This window comes from Ursus americanus, chromosome 5, assembly GCF_024610735.1.
Source record: "Ursus americanus isolate L20-20 chromosome 5, mUrsAme1.1.p, whole genome shotgun sequence".
In the NCBI taxonomy this organism is placed as follows: domain Eukaryota; kingdom Metazoa; phylum Chordata; class Mammalia; order Carnivora; family Ursidae; genus Ursus; species Ursus americanus.
Window position 1 is genome coordinate 50888525 of NC_142131.1, and position 21634 is coordinate 50910158.

The following is a 21634-nucleotide window of genomic DNA, read 5'->3' on the forward strand; positions in this document are numbered from 1 at the left end:
CCATTACCTAAGTTAGACCTCCTCTCTTCCTGCCTTCCCCCACATAGTCAGGGCACCCCCTTGGAGTTCCCACAGCCCCTATCTCACGCCTGGGCAAAAGCACACAGATCCATGCTGTAGTTTACCTGTGGACATGTCCACATTCCTCTCTAGGCTGTTCCTCCTAATAGGGAAGGCATTGTGTTCACCTTTGATACCTGTGTCTATCACAGTGTCTGGTACACTGCGGGAACTCGTAAGTATCTCTCGAACGAGTTAGCATGTCTCAACAGGTCTTAGCTCAAAGACACCCAAGGAAAAGGAGTCTCTAGCATAGAGTTGGCAGACCTGTTCTCTAAAGAACCAGACAGTAAATATCTCAGACTTCGAGAGTCATGTGGTTTCTCTTGCAGCTTCTCAACCAACCAGTGTACTCGGAGGCCGCCATAGGTAACACGTAAATAATTAAGTGTGGCTCTGTTCCAATAACACTTTACGAACATTGCGATTTGAATTTCACATAATTTTCATGTCATGAGCTATTCTTATTTTCTCCCCAACTATTTTAAAATGTAAATAACCACTGTGAACTTAGGAGCCCTATAAAAATCAGCAGCAGGGTTTTCGAACGCCTGTGCTACCACATCTAGTCAGAGAGATGTGGGAAAAGCTCAGGATGCCATACAGGTTGGGACATACTGAGCAGAAGAAAAGAAGAAAGGAGTCTATCTGTGCTAGATGGGTGGACCTCACCATACCTAAAATAGGACAAAAAGACACAAAACAGAAACAAAAAACAATGGAGTTTTTATTATTTTTCTTTTAAACTAGTTATACTGTAACAGTGAAACTCACATTCAATTAACTAATGGCTAAGGAATTGAGGAAAAAACTGGTGTATTTAAAAGTCATTAGTAATACTAGTTGGGGGAAAAAAACCCCAAACCTTTTCAGGTTGAAGTTTTACCACTCTTTCCAGCATTGTTAAAATGTATTCTCCTTTGTCTCTGCGGCCCACTCTCAGAAATACAAATGAGCAGAGAAGCAGACAAGAGATTGGGAACAAAAGCAGACAAAAGGGATTCTATCTCAGAATACCAAAGGATTGACTGTCCTGTCTCGTCCTACCCGGTCCTGTGCATAAAATCATATATGTCTTCAAATTTAAAAGGACTCTGAATCACAGGGCTGCTCCATTCATTAAAAATAACTAATTCTTTAAATAGCACATATCATCATTTTATAAAAATTCAAAAACAAAGAAGCCAAGAGGGGGCGTCTGGGTGGCTCAGTTGGTTAAGCATCTGCCTTCAGCTCAGATAATGATCTCAGGGTCCTGGGATGGAGCCCTGAGTCAGGTTGCCTGCTGACAGGAGAGTCTGCTCCCCGCATCCCTCCCCCCTGCCCCCACTTGTGTTCGCTCTCTCTCACTCTTGCACTCTCCCTCTCAAATAAATAAAATCTTAAAAGAAGGAGAAGAAGAAGAAGAAGAAGAAGAAGAAGAAGAAGAAGAAGCAGCAGCAGCAGCAGCCGCCGCCGCCGCCGCCGCCGCCGCCGCTGCTGCCAAGAGAAGAAAACCCAAGTATCTAGAGAGAACAATTAAGATACTGGTTGATAACTTCTTCTAGAATGTTTTCCTTAACTGCATTGTATTTGTGTGTGTGTATGTGTGCTTTTTTCCCCCTTAAAACCAAAAGAATCATCGTTTTATAAACAAAGAAATCTAAGATTTGGTAAACTTCCTCAAGATTGTGCATAAAATGAGCTTGTAAAAACTCAGGCATTGGACATCTCGTCTTCCGGGCCAATGCTCTCTCCTACCACCTCCTAACAGAAAGAAATACTTTGCATCTTGAATAAGTGCCTTGTACATAGCAAGTGCTCAATAAATTAATACATACTGAAATGACTGATGCAAACAGTGCTGTCCCATTTCTTTTTCTCAGTCCAGCTCTGTCCAAGCTAGCTTTTCAGAGATGCTCTTTATTATCACTAACATCAAAGACCATAGCTTTCAATAGGCTGTCAAATCCCAAAGACCATATGGATACAAGGACAGCGTTCTTTAATAATAACTGGCATGTAACTTAGAATTTCTGCTACTGGAAAGTGCTTCACTTTGGAATGTTTCCTTTTGGCTTTATTTTAAAATGAACCATTATTCTGCTCCTTTACAGATTTGTTCATGAGGGATTCATTTTTGGATTCTTCCCATGTCCTAAGGGGGAACATTAGAAGGACCAGTAAGTATCAAGACATTTGCATAAGGTTTGCCTTAATTTTCAATTGAATAAGATCAGACTTAACCATGACTAAAACAATTTGTGATGGGCCTATTCATGTCCAGAGTCATGGTGCATTAATGACATGACAAGGAAAGGATAGGATAATCTAGGCTTGGCCAACAATTTCTGCTTCATTAACCATCTGGCTAGGGCCAGGTAGAAAGATCCTGTTAGACAGTCCAACTATTTTGGAAGAAAACCTTGAATCTGGGCAGCATGCTAAGCAGGTTAAGTGGCAGTTCTAGTGAGAAGAGGAGTATAATTTTTAAAGAAGCAAAATGTCAAGGTTATCTCTCAAAAGAACAAGAAAACCTGATTAGCCAGCTAGACTGAGAGGCATGCTTGAAATGGAAAACTGCCATTTGCCTGGTGACTTAAGGGAATGTGCTTAACTGGTCCAGTTCTGGGGGTTGATGCACCAAGCTAGCACCTTCACTCCATCAAACTCCACCGAGATGACCCTGGGTCTAGGGCACATCTGAACACATGCTCTGAAAGGAGGCCCAAGGCTTTTATGAAGTGCTAGTTCATGCAGAAAGCGAACTATGCATTCTGGGGAACTGAGCTGTGTAACCAGGTATTAAAGAAATATCTGAAAGCTCTGTTTGCTGTTTTTATCATTATGATGGTCCCATCTTCAACATAACAACGCATAACAGGGTCTCCAGGAACTTACAAGATCCACCGAAGAATTAATATTTATGCCAAGGCCTGAAGCTTTCAATAATATAATGGGGGAATCTCTAAGGCAAAAAATTGTGTTTCAGCAAACACAACAAATACCTGGTATTTTTATCTGCCTGGCATCCTTTGAATAACGGCATCCAGTTTTCCTTGGATTGCCCCTCCGGTTATGTGTGGTCCTACCAAGAATGTCAGTTGAGAACCCCACTACTGCCTTACCAGAGAAGTAGATGTATTACTCAAGAGAGGCTATTACAAACTCTCTTTAACTAGGAATGTTGACCTGCAGGGGAATTCCAAAAGGATAAAGGTGGTCAGAGCTGAGACATTCCAAAGGCAGTGCTCCAAACAGGCTACACATGAGTTCCCTGGTTATTTTCCACCTCTTATTTTACTTATTATTCAACAAATATTTATGAGTGTCTGCTACTATGTACAAAGCACTGTTCTAGATGCTAAGGATACAACAGCACAGAAACAGACAGAAATCTCCAACTTCAGGAGTCTACATTTCAGGGAGAAGAAAACGACAATAAACAAGTCAAATATAGAGTATATTAAACAGTGATACGTGCTATGGAAAAAAATAAGCAATGCTAGTGGGTAGGGAGCACAAGGGCTGGCGGTTACAATGTCAGAGCAAGATCCACTGAGGAGGGGAGGGAAGGGAGAGCAGATCAGGCTAAGGACTGCAGGGCTGAGCCGCGGGGCATAGAAAATAGGACTAAAAAGGAGCAGCCAGGAGGGAGGAGGAAAACCAGGAGGATGTGGTATCCTGGAAGCCAAATGAAGAAAGCATTTCAAGGAAAGAGGGAGTGAGAAACTGTGAAATCCTTCAGAATGATCAGAGAAGGGAAGTCTGAAGCTGATTTAGCAACACCAACATGACACTTTTCAGGGGAGGAGTGGGTGTAAAAGCCCAAGTGGAGTAGGTTAGAGAGAGGATTTGGGAACAGCAACACAGACAACTATATGAGAGATTCCACCAAGAAGGGCACAAAGAAACGGGGGGTGGGGGGGTAATCTAGAAAGGAGATGCGAGATCGAGAAAGGTTTTTTTTTTTTTTTTTTTTAAAGATTTTATGTATTATTTGAGAGAGAGAGAGACTGAGAGAACGAGAGGGAGGAGGGGCAGAGGGAGAAGCAGACTCCCTGAGCAGGGAGCCCGATATGTGGGGCTCAATCCCGGAACCCCAGGATCATGACCTGAGCCAAAAGCAGACACTTAACTGACTGAGCCACCCAGGCACCCTCAAGAAAGGTTTTTATTGTTTTTGTTTTTCATTTGTAAAGGATCACAGAAATCACAACTTGTGCTGATGGAAAAGTCTCAATAGAGACTGAAAAGTTGATCATGTAGGAGACAAGGGGGAATACTGTTGGAGCCCAGCCCTAACGGATGCAATCAGGAATCAGCTCTAGTGCCCCAGGGCAGGGAACGCCTTTAGGTAAAAGAATGGGACTGTTCCTCTAGCACACATGGACGAAAGGTAGAAACACAGGCACGGGTGTGGTAGTTTCTGGAAGTTCTCCTGATGGCGTTTATTTCCTGAGTGAAATAAGAAGCAAGCTCTGAGACAATCTACAAGAGTAAGAGTGAATGGCGTAGGAACATGTAGCAGGATACCAGGCACATAAGGGCCCTTGAAGTTGCATTCCAATGTCTGATGGTTCAACTCTACTTTCAATTATATGATCGACCCAGAAGACTTCTAATAAATTCCATTCTTTTTTGTATTAGCCACAGTTGACTTCTGTTGTTTATAACCAATCACCTAATATACCAACTCTTTCTTGAGGCCTAGGGTTACCCATGTTATCACTGAAAGTCTGACTCTTAGGGGCACCTGGGTGGCCCAGTCAGTTCAGCGTCTGACTCTTGATTTCAGCTCAGGTCATGATCTCAGGGTCATGAGATCAAGCCCTGCATCAGGCTCCATGCTCAGTGAGGAGTCTGCTTGAGATTCTCTTTCTCCCTCCCTCTCCCCCTGCCCCTCCCCCTGACCCCACTCACACTCTCTTTCTAAATAAAATCTTAAAAAATAAAAAAAATAAAAAGAAAGTCTGACTTTTATAAAAAAGTGATCCTATTTTATCAAATCCTGTACACCCCTAAATGCACAGGAAGACCAGCTTCCAATATACCAATAAGACCAACAGTTTGAGTTTCTCTCCCAGAACCAAGAAATAATGATTTACATTTACAATACCAAATTGGAAACACTAAAGCAGTGTGCTAAACTACTTAAAGAAAAACATGTCCACTCAATGTGAGAAAGCAGAAAAGACAGATACCAAAATTCAATCCCCTGATAATTTCTTCAAACCCTCTTTTGAGTTGAGCTGCAAGAGTGTCTACCAGAACAGAATGAAGATGAATACACAGAAAACTCTCCCTCAGGGTGTAGATTAATACTTCAATACAGACTTCACTAACTCAGGGAGGGAAATCCACGTCAAGAGTGCACTATGGGGCAACCTGGAGGCACAGAGAACCGTTTTTACAGTGGATAGCAATGTTTAATCTGGGAATGGCATCTGAGAGGGCAGGCAAACCGAGTAAGAATGAAGGAAAGTCAGACTCTCCCACAAAGAGAAACATTTTGAAGATCACAAAGATGAGTGGAAATTTCCAGACCATGCAGACTGAGTCTTCATGATATAACGTGTCATCCCCCTCCAGGAAATTAATAGTTATTAAACTGCAGCACAGACAGCTGCTTCTGAGATGAAATCAGCCTTACAATACTAAGAAGCAGGAGGGTGAAGGTGAGTAGTTGCTAATCTTCCACAGAAGTCAGCCCTACATAGCTTCTTTCAAACAGGTGCACTGCTCTGCGGGGCATTTGACTCATGAGGAGCCCTGAATACTCACAGGGAAGTGTGAAGCTTTGTGTGTATGACCTGAAAGCAGGTATTAATGGGCTGCTTCTCCCAGATGACCCTGTGCTGGCACAGCCCTTCCTAGGAAGGGTGAAAGCAATGGTCAGCTCTTTGTGCCAAATGCACACGCACTCCCAAGAAAACAAAACCAGAGCAAAAATAAACATATGCACACACAGAAATCCAAGTGGATAAGAGCTGTCTGTGTGTGCTACATTTTCAGCATCAAGCCCTAAGGTTTTTGCTTGCCAATAATGGAATTATTAAGAAAGTGCCATCCCCTGAGTAAGAATGACTTGTTTTGGCTTAAACGCTTGAATGATTCTTCTATGGTTCCCTCACTTTACAAGGCACAGCTCCATGATCCTCCTTCCCTCAACCCCCCAATTCCTCAAACAGAGTATAAAAGCTGACAATTATGGAGGGCGTCCTATATGCCAGACACTGTTCTAAGAGCTCTGTGTGGATTAATTCATTTAATCCTCCAAAAACCGTGAGAGGGCAGGTGCTACTGGTGTCTCTAGGTTTCCCAGAAAGAAGAGTAAAATAGGTGCAGACTTTTAGCCTTTACTTCCCTGTGCTTTAGCAGGGGGTTGGCAGGGGGAGTGAGGCGGAGAAGCTAGCCACCACCTGCTTCAAACACGGGCACTTGCTCCATCTCTTGGGACCATATCGCAAGCGGCTCAGGACTGCTATTTGGAATGCCCAGCTCCTACCACCCATTAGTCAAAGGTTTCCCCTCAGAATTTTTTTAAATGTCCCCTTGCTTCCAGGTTGTACGCACGCAGATGCCACTTTGTGTCTTGCCTCCTCGTGGTGGGAGGGAGGAGGCAGGAGGCACCTGGTATGGGCAAGGCGACGAGCTACCGGGTTGCACGTGCATGAAGCAAGCAAGTACGGTTCCCGCGGTGCTGGCTGAAACGTACACTGAACAAGCCCAGAGAATCTCCTGTGATTTCAAAGTTTCAGGTAGTATTATTTGAGCTCCGTTTTCACGTGAGGAAACTCAGGCATAGAGAAAGAATTCACGTAAGGTTACAGAAGGGACAAGAGCAAGATCAGGCGGTCCGGCTCCAGAAATGGTCTCTGAAGCACTGTGCTCTCAACGATGAGCTTGGCCTACCCAGAAGTCTGCCGGCTGCCTCAACTGCAGCTGCCAGGTTGGAGCCACAGGAGTTGTGAAGAACCAGTGAGGAAAACAGTCAGTATAAGAAATACGTATTGCAGATAATGCTCACCATTCAATGCAAATAGGACGCAACAAGAGAGGGCGTTGGCACCCCACACAACGGAGTGAATCCATCACTGCTGTGTCGCCAAAGAGAGAATTTAACAAAACCAATCCTGGGGCTAATGCCTAAGAAATAAGGCTCATCGGAGCAGAAATAAATGACATGGGGACTAAAAAGGCAACAGACAAGATCTTTTTTGAAAAGATAAACAAAATAGATGAAACTTTAGCTAGATTCACCAAGAAGAAAAAGAAAGATGACACAAATGTGGAAACGAAAGAGACTTAAAAAGGAAAGGAAAGGAAAAAGGAAGGAAGGAAGGAAAGAAAGAAAGAAGAAGAGAAAGAAAGAAAGAAAGAAAGAAAGAAAGAAAGAAAGAAAGAAAGAAAGAAAGAAAGAAGGAAATAAATCTGGCTCTGCTGAAAGTTGGCAAAGGAGAAACAAAGTCCTGTTCATGCTAGTTAATACCCTCACTTTTATAATACCCCACAATAAATGGGGGCAGCCACTGAGAAAGGAAAAGATGGCGTTCTTCTCTTTGCTCCTCCTGGAATTTGAGAGGGAAACTTCATGGCTGACTCTGGGTTCAGAAAAGGAAGAGGTACATCAGAGAACAGGAAAGTCATTGAAAACATTAACCCAACAGAAGTGGAACAACTCAGCGCAAACAGGAGACCCAAATCAAAGGCACTCCCAACACTGCTGAGCATTAACAGCTTGAAGCCAAGCATTTCCCCTTGCAGAATGGGTGTTTCTTAGGATGTGAAGGATTTAGTTCTTTGAATTCAGAAATTTTGTTGATTTTTTTTTTTTAGAGCAAAAATTTAAACTCAACTTGTATCATTCCTTCTCCTACCCCTAAAGGCTGAAAGGTCACAGAACAGAGAAATTCTTAAGTTGAAAGTAAGGGAAGGTTCTGGCAGCTAGGCTAAATAAGGGTTGAGCTCTGATTTTGTCTACATTTCCATTAATTTAAAGTGCTAAGTTGCCTGTTTGCTTTAAAATATGTGGTTCGGCTCTTTGCAGTATCCCTTTAAATAGATTTTCCTTTGACTGTGCCAAAAATAGCTAGAGAAGGTCCTTTAAGAATCCCATTCTTAGTCTTAAAAAATTACATTCCCCTCCCCAGCCCATACACGTAAACAGGCCTGGAAGCACTTCTTCCTACTTCTTCCAGGGACCTCTAATTTATCAGAAATAATAAATATTTCAGGAGAAAAACATAGCTGGTCAGGGAAATGATTCTCCCAGCCCATTTCTGCTTGTTCATTAATTATGCGATCACCCAATACGGAGTCCCTCTCTTGGGATTAGCAGATAGGTGGGCCAGGTGCTGAAAATCCAAACACCTACCCCATGGCCAGGCAGGTAGGGGGCACAAAAGAGGTGGACCAGACACAAGGGACAACAGGGACAGCTAGGATTTGGTGCAGTGAAGAAGGCATGCCCAGGCGGTTAGGGTGTGGCCTCTACCCAGCTGCAGCCAACTGTGAGCAAAGAGATCTAAATTGTTTCAAGTAAAATCACCCCAGTTAAATATGTTAGAAATCTGTCCAAATTTTAAAAACAGCAACATGTGGAACAACAATACCAAACAGAATGCATGTATGTGCTACTTTGGCTGGACACTCTTGTTTACAACCTCTAAGTAAGAAACAAAAGATAAAGGAAGGCAGACTGGCTGTCCCCTGGGAGTTTACGACCTAGTAGGATTAAGAAGATAGACACTCGATCAACTGTCCCATAAGGTGGAATGTGATACCTCCTAAAAGGGAGAAATAAGCGAAGACTATGGGAGCTGAGGAAAGTGAGAGGGCCCTTGAGGCAGAAAGGATTCTTGTAGTCAAAGACATCTGAGCTGGGGCTAAAGAATGAGGTAGACTTTGGCAGGCAGAGACTGGGGAGGGACCATTCCAGACAGAGGAAAATGAATTGCACAAGGTAAAAAGAGGGAGTTGGAAAGAGAATGTTTGAGAAATGGTCAAGAGACTCTTCATGCTTCTACTTGACAAATATGCGTGAGTGTCTACGTGTGCCACGCAGTAGGGATGCAGAGGTGATCATGAAAGGACACAAGATGAGGCTGCTAAGTGTGAGAGGGCCCAGTCCAGACAAAGTATTGGAGGCGGTACCCTGAGTTTTATCTTCAGAGCAATGGGAAAGTTTCCTTTGAATTTTTTTTAAGCAAGGGAATCACATGTTGAGATCTGAAGTGTTCCAAGTTCCCCTGCTGCAGAGCATGCATTCTGTGGACTGGAAGGGAGCCAGAGCAAGCTGGGAGGAGGCCTTTGCAAGCAGTTTGGGAAAGAGATGATGCCATCTTGGACTAGGGGGGTGGGTAGCTTCAGGAGGTAGAAAGGGGTTAAAATCACGAGAACTACCAGTTCAGGGTAGGATTCGGTGAGTTAGAAGCCAAATGGGACTGAGAATGTGGTCAACATGGCTCCACAGGGGTATCGGGACACACCACCAGAGGCGCAGCAACCAAGCAATTCTGTACTGGCAGCAGCGGGTGTCCAGTGGTTACTAGAGAGAAGGAAGGTTTAGGAGCCAGGGTGTATGGCAGAGGGAAGATTGCCAGAGAAGCTCACAGGAGCTTTCCATTTTAGAAAGTCATCATCTCAAAAGCACTATTTTCTTTTAAATGTGCTTTGTAAAATTCCACAGCTATTTTATTTGGACTAGTATTGAGGGCAAGGAAATAACTAGCTCTTCTCATGTTCAACAGTTCATCACTAAACTAAATCTTTGCCTTTAGACTTGGGATGGAGGAAGAAGGAATATTAGAGTATCTATAAGATATATGTTAATGCCAAGTATCCACGCCCACTTCCTTTTATTTTGACCCTCTCTTAAGAACTTCGAAGAATGCTAATTAACCATCACAGTCCATCCTCCTTGGTGCCAAGGCCTAGCAATGACTTTCTTTATAACCACAGGCATTTGTACATGAACCCAATTCACTCTCCTTCAGGATCATTAAGGAAATATGAATACATCCTTCTTGATTGGCAGGAATTCCTGGAAGTATTCATACTCCAGTCACAGAAAGGTGAAAACAGCCAAGCCACTAGATGCTCAACTCTTGATAACTTGTGACAATGGAGTCTACATATTTTGATAAGGTATGCCAAGCATTTGCTCTAAATCATTTTATGATTTCTACAATATACAGAATTTTGTCATTTTTGCAAAGCCACAACAAGTAACAGATCATCCAAATAAACATCGGATGATTGAATAATGAAAAGAACAATAGGAATTAGCAAGTGGCAATGAGACTAAAGTTGATTTTGTCCTCCTCATTTCTCTCTCTCACCTTCCACCCCCCAAATCTTAGAATTTTAGTGTACGTGTGCCCATACTGCAGATGCATTCCTCTTTCCTCCCAAATTGGCCTATCGGTCCCATATGTCTTAATCGAGTTAGCACACCACGAGAAGATCATTCAATAGATTTAATGCTCTCTGTTGAATCTTATTTTATCAAGACTATTTGCAGTAAGCACTAGGCACTGCCTATTCAGCGCTCTGCTTTTATACTAATATCCAGGCTTCCCACCAGTGATCCAGGGAAATCCTATTTGGTGTAAAAAATCATGGTGGCCCCATTCCCCTTGTTGGAGATTGCTTTGAATCAGTAAGATGTGGTGGGAAGTCTGGAGAACTTCATAGGTCTTAAAAAGAGAAGCAAAGAAAAAATAATGCTTTTATGTGCAAGGATGCAATACAACATCTATGACCCTGACCTAGCCAGCACAGTGATGCTGGCTGTGAGCAACACCATAGAAATAACCTGAGTACTTCATGAGCCAAGAAATTAACCAACCCTTAGGGCTGATTCTGTGTAATGAGAAACAGATTCCTTTATTGTTTAAACCATTTTGAATCGGATTTTCCATTTCTTACAGCCCAGAGCATCCTAAATGATACAATACCTCTTTGCAGGAGCAAGAAAAGGGCTCTACCCCTTTGACAACATCCTAGCAACAAAGGATAGTTGCTTCAAAAAAAAAAGAGAGAGACTAAGATTGATTTCTCAATAAGTGTTTTGGGAAAACCAGCTGTGAAAAGGTATTTTTAATAGCCACTCCTGATGCATGGAGAGTCCTTTGAAATCCTGCCAATGCAGCATAAACACTGTAATAAAATGACAATGAGCCACTATGAATGGTATGTGTGGGGATATGAAACATACTTGGAGTCACCATAATATGTAAACATTAGGAAAATACCATGAAATTTGTCTTTATTATTCATCTACTCTTTCTTTCTACAATTATAATATTGGGAGTTTTTTCTCTTCTCCACTCCTTTTACCTGATAACAACACAGAATCACATGATTAGAAGGGAATGCAGAAAACTGAGGCTCAGAGAGGTTGACTAATTTCCACAAGATCCCAGAGCTAGCTGGGGACCATTTTCTTTATTATCAGAAATGCTTTATGCATGATTTTAAAACAAAACCATTTGCTGAACACTCAATTTAATGTAATGTCAAACTGTAAGGATATGGGAAATCAGAACTGGATTTTTTTTTTTAGTAATTTGATTATGAAATGTCCTTTTTGAACTCATTGCTTTGAGCTTCTTTGTCCTACATTTCTAAATCCCAATCCTTTCCACTCAATACCATTTCTCTCTCCTAGAAAATCTCTGCATACAGCCCATTCTCTTGGCCAGTGGTTCTTAAAAGACTGTTTTCTTCCTAATTACCTGGGAAATAAACCAGACATACAGATTCCCAAGGAGAGTCCAATTTAGTAGGGCAGGGGTGGGGTCCCCCAGTGTCAATTGTAAACAAAGACCCCAGGTGAGTCTAACTGTGCTTTGAGGCATGTGACTCCAGATTGTATACTAGATTCCAGGATCCAAATAGAAAACATCTGATTATCATAGTAGATTTAAGCTGGAACAACAAAAATATGTGCAGAGTTGCCTATAATTTTTATGTTCTCTCTGAGGTCTGAAACAAACCCAAGAGCTCTGTGATTTGGATGCACCCTGGTAATCATTTACTTGGAAGCTTTGAGATTTTATCCCTTCCCCCAAGACTTATTTCCCTCTGAATATATTTCTACTTGGGATTAAATATAAAATGTCTTAACTTCCTCTCCGTAGCTAAAAGAAATCAATTTTGGAAAGTGTTTCAAAAGAGCACTTTAAAAATTGCACAATACAAATTATCTTCCCTTTGAACCAAGCAACTGAGAGATGCACAGGGTGGACAGGGTAAGTAATGAGAGCAGTGAACACGGGTTTTCCACCAGATCTACCCCTGAAACCAAAACTTAGGAAGGAAGTTGACCATTAAGTAAGTGGACCAGAGGAACAATAGATCAGGCATATCAGAAGGTAAGTCTGAAACTGAGAAAACTGGAATCAAACAGACAAACCCCTTATCCCAAGTTAACTATCCTTCCCTGGTCAATTTTAAAATAGGACAGTGCTGTAAATGAGAATATAGCATTTAAATGGAATCTTAGAACTCCTCTGGGTGCCAAAGCATTTTTTTTCAGAACTAAATAAATACTCCTTACCCGACTGAGCAACGCTCATTTATACCCATCTCCTCCAAGACACTTTTATTTTTTTTTTAGGTTCGTTTTTTTTTTCTTATAATAATATTTTTGTATTATATTATGTTAGTCACCATACAGTACATCCCTGGTTTTTGATGTAAAGTTCAATGATTCATTAGTTGCGTATAACACCCAGTGCACCATGCAATACGTGCCCTCCTTACTACCCATCACCAGCCTATCCCAATCCCCCACCCCCTCCCCTCTGAAGCCCTCAGTTTGTTTCTCAGAGTCCATAGTCTCTTATGCATGAGAGTCCAAGACACTTTTAATCCCGATCTTCTGAGACCAAGAACACAGCCTACTGAGAACTTAAGTCTGTGTGTTTTATCATCAGCTCTGACCAACTCACACTATAGCTTCTATGTAGATTCCGTAAGGATTAAATGAACAAAGAAATGCCACACAACCTCATAGAACCAAAGAAAATCATTGTGATTGTGAACCAAAGACAAGACATAATCTCCATAAATGCTATACTATAAGTAACTCCGGCAACAAAGTTGGTTTAAATTTGTTAGAAGGCAAAAAGTCAAGGTCACAGCTGTCACTTGCATATTCCAGTTGTACTCCTTGTTAGGTCAGGGACAAAGATGGACTGAATTTAATGGGGTTTGGAACACAGAGGTAGACAAGAGGGAGAAAGCGAACCATCTCCCAAGACATAAATAGGCTCAAGTGTTTAAGATCTACCTTAACAGTTTTCGATGTTTTTTGTTTTGTTTTGTTTTTTTAATCTTTTTCTTCCCCTTTTTAAGATTTCTAACAATCCTCAGGGCACTTTACAAATAGGCAGATGCAGCAGTGAGTCTGCTGGATCACCATTTACTCTCAGTCATGCTCAGTTCAGTTAAGCTCTCATCACTACTCCACAGCTTGAAAAGCCCACTGCTCTCTGCTGGTTCCGAAGCCTTCTCCTCCAGCTGCTCCCAGGAGGCTCAAAGCCTAGTGGCCATAACAGAGCAGCCATGAGCAGCCCCGTACATACTTGGCCAGAGCATGTACCCAGAACTTTCTCTGTTTCAGTAAAGACCCTTCAAGTGTGCAAAGTTTTGTAACTAAGATCTAAACCAGCTTTTCTATTGAACAAATGCCTGACAAGGTTGTGTGGAATAGGCACCAAACCGTCATCTCAGAGCATCTGGAGTTACTTTTTAAACCCAGTTCTCATTATTTTAAACACACTTCATCAGGATTCTTTGACATTTTTTGGGCATTCTCCTTGTAAGCCTGCATGTTCTCTGCTATGCTTAAGTGTTTCTGAACATGCAGTCCTGATACCGCCTGGCAAGAAAAACATTTGACCAATAACAGAGCAATCCTTGACTCTGCCTAATTGCTTTTGACCAACATGCTAAACACTCTTGCTTCTTCATAATTAAGATCTCTGGAAATCTTTATGGTAATACATATACTCTCTCTCCACAAGGCAGTATCAACATGCTTGGTAGAAATATGAAAACAAACGATCACAACCTTCCTCAGGCGACTATCAACTTACCCCAAAGAAATGACTTGATGGCATGAGGAAAGTATGGGTAAGGACCCAATGCATAACACATTGATCAGTTCTGTACAGTGTACGGCTTAACAGTTTAAGTTAGCTGCTGTATTGTCTTTTTTATACTCCAGTCTCCAACCAAGAACATTCATCCAAGTCAATGGAAGGTCAGAACATACACACATGTCGTCATTGATACAGCAAGGGAAGTCAGGAAGGCCATTCCCAAAAGGGTCCAGCAACAGCAAATGAACAAAAATTCAAAACCATTCCAAGAGTAAATATTCTTAGCAGGACAATCAGGTCCCATGCTGAATGCCTTGCTTATCTCAGAGGGCAAGGATGCATTTGTCAAAGATAGTTTCTTTATTCCCTAGGTTTTAACACATGTAACTTTTAAAAGATAAATAAAGGGGAGCCTACTATCTATATCTGAATGATGAAGAAACTAAGGAATTGAGGGGTCCATGGCTTGTCCAGGGCTCATTAAATGGCCTAAGAACACAGTCGACTCTAGAATGCGGGCCTCTTTACTCCAAATCCCAGGTCTGTAAACCCACAACATATTCCTATTTGTCTCTGATCATCATAAGAACATACAACTCCTGAAAACTCCGCTTAGTGACCTGCTTATCATGGACGACATATTCCTGTTTGCCCTCGGTCATCACAAGAGCAAAAGCCCCCTAACCTCTCTGGTGGCCTGATACCCTGGGCGCTTCCTCAGCCTCCTCTGTAAGGACCATGTGGCATTCACTGCTGTTACCCATTGCAGTTAACATTTCACACATTTCTTTCCTAAGCCTTCAGCATTCCTGATGCAAGAGCAGGAGAGGGAAACCTGAGCAAAACCGAGACCAGCTTTAGTGCTAAGACACGAACTTTCTAGGGGTGAGAAGAGGGCAGCATTTGGTCTTAAACCTACTTTGCCAAGTGGTTCATGAGCAGCTGTAACATCTGCCTATTTTTCTCTGGAAGCCGATGAACAAGGCTGTGGATTTCAGAGACCCGAGACTCCTGGTTTTCCAGCTCTGCAAAGGAAGGAAGGAGGTAATATTTGATCAGTGTCACAGCCAAATCAGATTAAAAAACAAAAATCAAAGGAAAACAAAGGTTGGGCACTAACAGACTGAGGATTTCTCAAAGGTTTAAGAGCCTGTTCTATGGACTCATGGCTAGATCTAGAAGTGTTTTTAATGGTGCTTTCTGTAACAGTTCATTAAAAAAAATGACTGTCAAAGAATTCAAGCCAAAATGATGACGGGGAGAAATGGAGCCAGTCAACTGCATACTCAGAGCAGACAGAAACTTGGGAGCAGCTGGCTTCCTAGAACGATGGCTTCATTTCAAGGAAGGAAGGAACTTTATGCACTCGTCAAATGATAAACAAATTGTACATGAACAACATTACAAGGGTCTCAAATATCAAAACAATGTCTCAAGACAGCATCGAACAAATCAAAGGCAATGTCCAGTCATTCTCAAGTCATGTGTGACCATCAACCAGCCGGTGGAAGAAAGAAATGGCTGATAAAGTACGTAAACCTGTCACCTCAATCAAACCCTGCCATGGCTTGGTTGAATTTGGGTAAGTGGCTTCATTTCTCTGGGAGACAGACTGACAGTGCTCACCACATCTATTTATAGGACTGATGTGAGGTTTAATTAGAGAATGGCTGCTATGGGTTTGGAATTTCTCTGAGAAAGAAATCACATAAACACGATCTTCGCTCCCAGCTTTCTCTCGTCTTTCTCCTCCTTCTTTTAAGGAGACAACTCTAAGAAGATAAGGCCACCAGAACATTAGGTACTACTAAATTAGGCCAGTAGTAGCTACCAGGACAAACAAACTCTGAAGGACTTAAAAGCAGCAGGGAGAGGCACAGCGACTATTGACATAATAGCACTGTGGAGATTCATGCCAGATTTAAATCTGATAGAGAATCCTACTGCCCCTTACAGGAGGCCTGCCCTACATAGACAGATTCCAGTATACTTAGGGTAGCTTGCACCTAATCCCTATGTATTTTAATACCAGTAATATGACGCCAGGCACCTGGATGATATAGCTGAAGAATGATCATAAGCTGTAAATGGAAGCCATGATGGAAAGAGGACTGGGAAATTATATAAATGGCGTCATATTCAAGGAAACACTTCCAATGCTCAATTTAGGTAATGTGCGAAGTCTGATTCATTCTGCAAAATGCTACTCGAGGGCTGGGAAAAAACCCAAGGAGTTAGAACTCCAATAATCAAAATTAGAAAGCCAAACTTGCTTTTCTCTCCTCCCCCCACCCCAAAAACACACTTCTGAAATTTCTCTCCTCTACTGTAAATTCAATGTGGTAGCAGAACCCTTGACAATAGCAGTTTGGTTTCGTTTCTATTTTGTGTCCATCTCGTGAGCACGTGTGTAGGTATTTACACACAAAATACAAAAGGTAGAAAGTATTTATTCTGGGATACTGACTGTTCTTTGAAACAGAAAAAAATGTATTCCTTTCCCCCTTAAAACTCTGGCAAAAAGAATACCTACTTGCTGCTTTGATGAAACTTCTTTGAAACTGGTACATCATGAGTGGTCCTGGAAGCATTCTGGGATAAAAAGATATACACCAGTCAGCTTAATAAAAATAAACAGACTCCCTAAATAGCAGCGTAGACACTGCCCAACTGTATACAGACTAAGATCAAGGGACACAATAGCAACTCAACGTAGTCCAACTGAGTTTCCCTTTTGAAAGCGTCCTGAGATTTCCCGTGACATTTTCATGCTCTTTCTTCTTTAAGGGAATGGATACAACTACGTTTCCCAGTTACAACTAGGAAAGTGCTAATGTGAAAGTCTAGCACAAACCAAGAGATTTCCTTTTCAGTCAGTGATTCACCCATTGACAAGAGCATTTTAAGATGTGTCTGAGAAAAAGGCAACTAACTAAACATTTGTAATTACCTGAGCTTAAATTCTTGTCTTCCCAGCAGCTTGTTATTAGAATCAGTTCATCTGGAAACACTAGGAGAGACTTCTGTGTTTTTGTGGCAAATTCACTGCCGAGTGTTGCTCCAGAATGTCAGAGGGCTAGAACCCCTAACATTAAGCACGATATAATCAAATTCTATCTAGTTTTTTAAAAATATGTTTCATACTTAATGTTTGTTAGCTAATCATTAATATCAACATGCACAAATTAAGTGCTAAATACAAACCTCTGTGATACGGTTTTGTGTAAACCACAGTGTTGGTATATGTGGTATGAATGTTTAATCAATACGTTTAATGAGCGTGTTTAACTGTAAACTTCAGCTTTTTTCTGACAGTCCAAATAATAACCTTCTCAACAGACTATAAGTTATTCTTGGCTCAGGTTTTACTTTATTCTCCTCAGAACCCTAATTTGACTCTTCATCATCACTTGCTGTGCATCCTACGCTGGACTTCAAGATCCTTCTATCAATTCTCCAATAGCTAATAAAACTTGCATCACCAATTCCTTTTCTGGGGCTTCTTCCCTCCTTTGTTTTTGAGCCAAGTTAATCCTCACAAAACCTGAACAAATGCTTATGCAATTCATGAGTATAGTTCTCCTCTTGGTTTGGGACTGGACCCTCACTAACCCTTCAAGTTCAGGGCAAGTTTCAGTCACTTCATGAAACTGAACCACCTATTCCCTTAATAACCAAGGGAGGGGCAGAAAACAGGAGTCATATCATGTACATTGTTACAAGATAGAGAGTCTCTTCTCCAATAAAATAACATTTTCCTATACAAGCAGAAGGAGTCAAAAAGGACTGCCATTGAATTCTCCTATATAAGGACTAATATCAGCAATATAGTCTATCTGCGCAATGCACAAAACCATCAAAATACATAGGATATGTATGTAATCATGCATTTTCGACAGAATGAGATATGCACTTCCTTGTTTTCTTACCAGAGTATTTGGGGATTTCAGGAAATACCGCTATTTTAGGTTCTGTTAAAGGCTAATTATCATAGGAACTTCTCATAAAGAGCAAAGCTTCTTGAATCACTCATGGCAAATGGCAATCCATCAAGGATGGATGACTTACAATTGGTTTGACCAGCTGAGCTAATTGCACCCACACATAAGCTGTTTCCATATCCAAACACCCACCCAACAGCTCTCTGGAGGCTGGAAATAAAACTGCTTTCTTCCTGATTGCATGATAACAAGCTGGCACCCTGCCCTGCTAATGGAAAGTCCCTACCTTAGATAGGTCTTCAAAGCACTAGTGATTGTCTTTATCTCCCATTCAGCACAGATATCGGTCTCTGTTTCAGAAGCTGTTTTGGGATCTAAAAAAAAAAAAAAAAGAAAAGGCAATGTGTAAACAGGAGGAGAAAATACAGCTAAAAAACAAGCACAGTACATAAAAGCATTCGGCCTTCCTATTAACCGAAGAAAGCCAAATTAAAACAAAACGACACCTATTTTTTTGCTGGTTCAGTTAAGAATACAGTTAAAAATCCAAATGTCTACTGCTGGCAAAAATGCAGTGAAACTGATCCCCTCATAAACTGCTGGAGGCAGAAGAGATAAAATTCAACAGTTTTGAAAGCAATTTGGCAATATGTATCAAGAGACATAAAAATGTTTATACCTTTGAAGCAGTAATCCCACTTCTCACAATCTAGCCTCAGAAAATAAGATAAAGCAAGACCAAAGTTACATACTACAGGAACGTTCAATACACGCTAATTCTTTGTAAAAGCAGAAAAAATTTAAAGGATAACCTAAATGTCCAATGATGGAAGAATGATTAATTTTGGCATGGCTCCCTGATGGAAAATTATACTTCATTTACATGATAATGCTGACTATGCAACAATATGGAAAATGCCTAGAATATCATGCAATGTCAAGCAAAAACATCCAAACAAACCAAGATTTGAAAGTTTGTGAGAAACCTGTATGAACAAAGGCTGAAAGGAAATACTTTAAAATTAAAATAGTGGCTGGGTTAGAGGGGGAGAACTGTTGTTTTTGTATTTTCTAAACTATGACTTGATTCCATTACTTTTATATGTACTTTGTTAAATTGCCTTAAGCAACAAGTGCAATGGGGACCACCATAATTACACTGGCTCCTTATCATTTCTTCTTTTGTCTCCTCTTGTGTGGACTCGTCAACAAATGTGTGTATTTTAAATGCACATGTATTATAAAGGAAGAGATCTAGAGTTAGTCTTCTGGGCAGCACACAGCCCCATCTCATCACTGACAAGGTGGTCAGAAGGAAGTCTTTCAGCACAGTGAAGACAGAACCCAGCTTTCTCAAGACTAATGATTTGCCTCCCAGCTCTCACTCCCCTTTCTTTCTGTTACAGCACCTCATGTTCAGTCAGGCTGCGCCCCTTCTCCTATTCCTACTGCACGTGCTTGGGGGCAGGTTCCATGTTTCCAGGGGTGGGAAATGAGAGTCAGACAAACCAATCAAAGCACAGCATCTCTCTGGCCCCGTGGCTGGTTCAGGGAGAACCCAAGACCTAAGCCAGTTGGATCACAGGGAACTTCAGGACCTTTCTAGGAGACAGGGGGAAGACTCTCTGCTATTTCCTTTTGGGTTTGTACTTGGAAGGTTCTCCAACTCCTCTAGATGCCACCACCTAGAGCCCAAGAGTGAAGTCTGACAGACAAAGCCAGAGATGAGAGAAGCGGAGAGAGCCGGTCTTGATGACATGGGTCGAGCCCTTGTATCTCGCCATTCCTTTTTAATCACGTGAGCCAATAAATTCCCTTTTTCTTTAAGCCACGTGAGGTCAGGTTTTCTGTTTTTTACAATCAGAAGAGAACTAAATGATACAACAGGTAAACAGAAACAGCCACTGGACTCTTTCTCAGCAATCTCAAAGAAAAAAAGAGGTTCCTCCTGCAGAGTCAACAGCTTTTCAACTAGAAAGGGAGGATGAGTCACAAGTGGGCACAATATATTTTCTATTTATTGGGAAAGAACCCACTTTCATTCTAGTACAAAGAGTCCAAGTAATCATGAGTGGATTAAGGAGTTAGGCTCTAATCCCCAGGTAAGGGCACAAATCCAGCTGATACCTACTGCTCCAAGTATGTTCCCCGATACATTTAATTTTTAAAAAAGATTTATTTATTTATTTTGAGAGAGGCAGGGCAGGAGAAAGAAACTTAAGCAGGCTCTGTGCTGAGCATGGAGCCTCTCCGGGGCTCGATCTCACAACCCTGAGATCACAACCTGAACTGAAACCAAGAGTCGGATGCTTAACTAACTGCACCAACCAGGCACCCCCCTCCCTGATACATACTGGATGAGGCAGAAAGGCCCCAGCTCACAGAATGTTTGGTTCCTAAAGGCAGCACATCTTTGTGTTTGCAGGTGACCCTGGGCATTAATGAAATCTGTCTTGTCACATGAAACAAACAATGAACAACCTAAAGAGTGTGATTTTATTTCTAGGGTCACAGAATAGTAAACTCCATAGAGTTCTATCACAGCAAATTTCTGAAAAGTCAACCCAAGGGTGATTCTCCAAATGACCAAAACCTCTGCCGCTTTAATTCTTTTCTTGCTTTGTCATCTCTCACTCCCTTAATGGTTTCTTCCTGCGGAAGCGTATATACCAAAAAACTTTGCTTAGCATGACGTTTTTCCCCCTCCCCAACCCAGGACACATGGAGAGTTGCCATACAGCATGGTTCCTGGATGCGAGACAACCGTTACTGTACATTTCTCTGAGAAACAAACCAACTTCTAGCAAAGAAGAGTGAGCACGACACTAAACAAGCAGCAGTTGGCAGGTCTGGGAGTTATGAACTGTTCCACGGACCACATTTAGCAAACTAATGATTAGCCTCCACTTATTCGGGCTCTGTAACCATAGGAATATTGTGTAACATTACAGAGAAGAGAGTCAGATTACAGCCCGGCTAAAGGGCTTTTTATAGCACCGATGAGGCAAGGCTCAGAATTTGAGCACGTCCATTTTAATTCATTTAATATCCCAACTAAATTGAATACAGCCTCCCAAACCACCTCATTTTCAGAAAGTGCTGCCAATTTCCACACCTCCCTTACCGATGCTCCCCCTCACTTAAAGAAGCTTCCTGGTGGCATCCAAACATGATGCAAAGACATAATTACAATTATGGTCTGAACTCGGTACATTTCTCCCTACCAACTCACTTGACCACTGCATTGCACTGTACAATGGACCTAAGCTAGAGGATCAGGCCAATGTACAGAAAGCAGCCTGTGGGTAAAGTGAAATGAGTTTATTTCTTTATGAATCTACTCCCACATGAATTTGGAAAAATAGGTGACAGATTGGAAGCAGTGGTTACAAGGCGGGGATAGTCTCAGAAATATCACAATGATCAGATGGATTAGAAAGATCCATCTAGAGGTGCCTGGGTGGCTCAGCCGTTAAGCGTCTGCCTTCGGCTCAGGTCATGGTCTCAGGGTCCTGGGATTGAGCCCCGCATTCGGCTCCC

General features: G+C 41.8%; 1 protein-coding gene across 6 annotated transcripts in view; it reads right to left on the bottom strand.

Moving 5' to 3' along the window:
* The window catches only part of ARHGAP26 (Rho GTPase activating protein 26), a 414027-nt gene that overhangs the window by 136832 nt on the left and 255561 nt on the right, over window positions 1–21634 (bottom strand). For all 6 annotated transcript variants that reach the window (XM_045794390.2, XM_087862168.1, XM_045794392.2 and 3 more), the window contains 3 exons: window positions 18381–18468; window positions 16687–16745; window positions 15073–15178 (listed from right to left, as the gene is read on the bottom strand). In XM_045794390.2, coding sequence (XP_045650346.1) covers window positions 15073–15178; window positions 16687–16745; window positions 18381–18468 — 253 coding nt within the window. The remainder of the gene's footprint in view (window positions 1–15072; window positions 15179–16686; window positions 16746–18380; window positions 18469–21634) is intronic.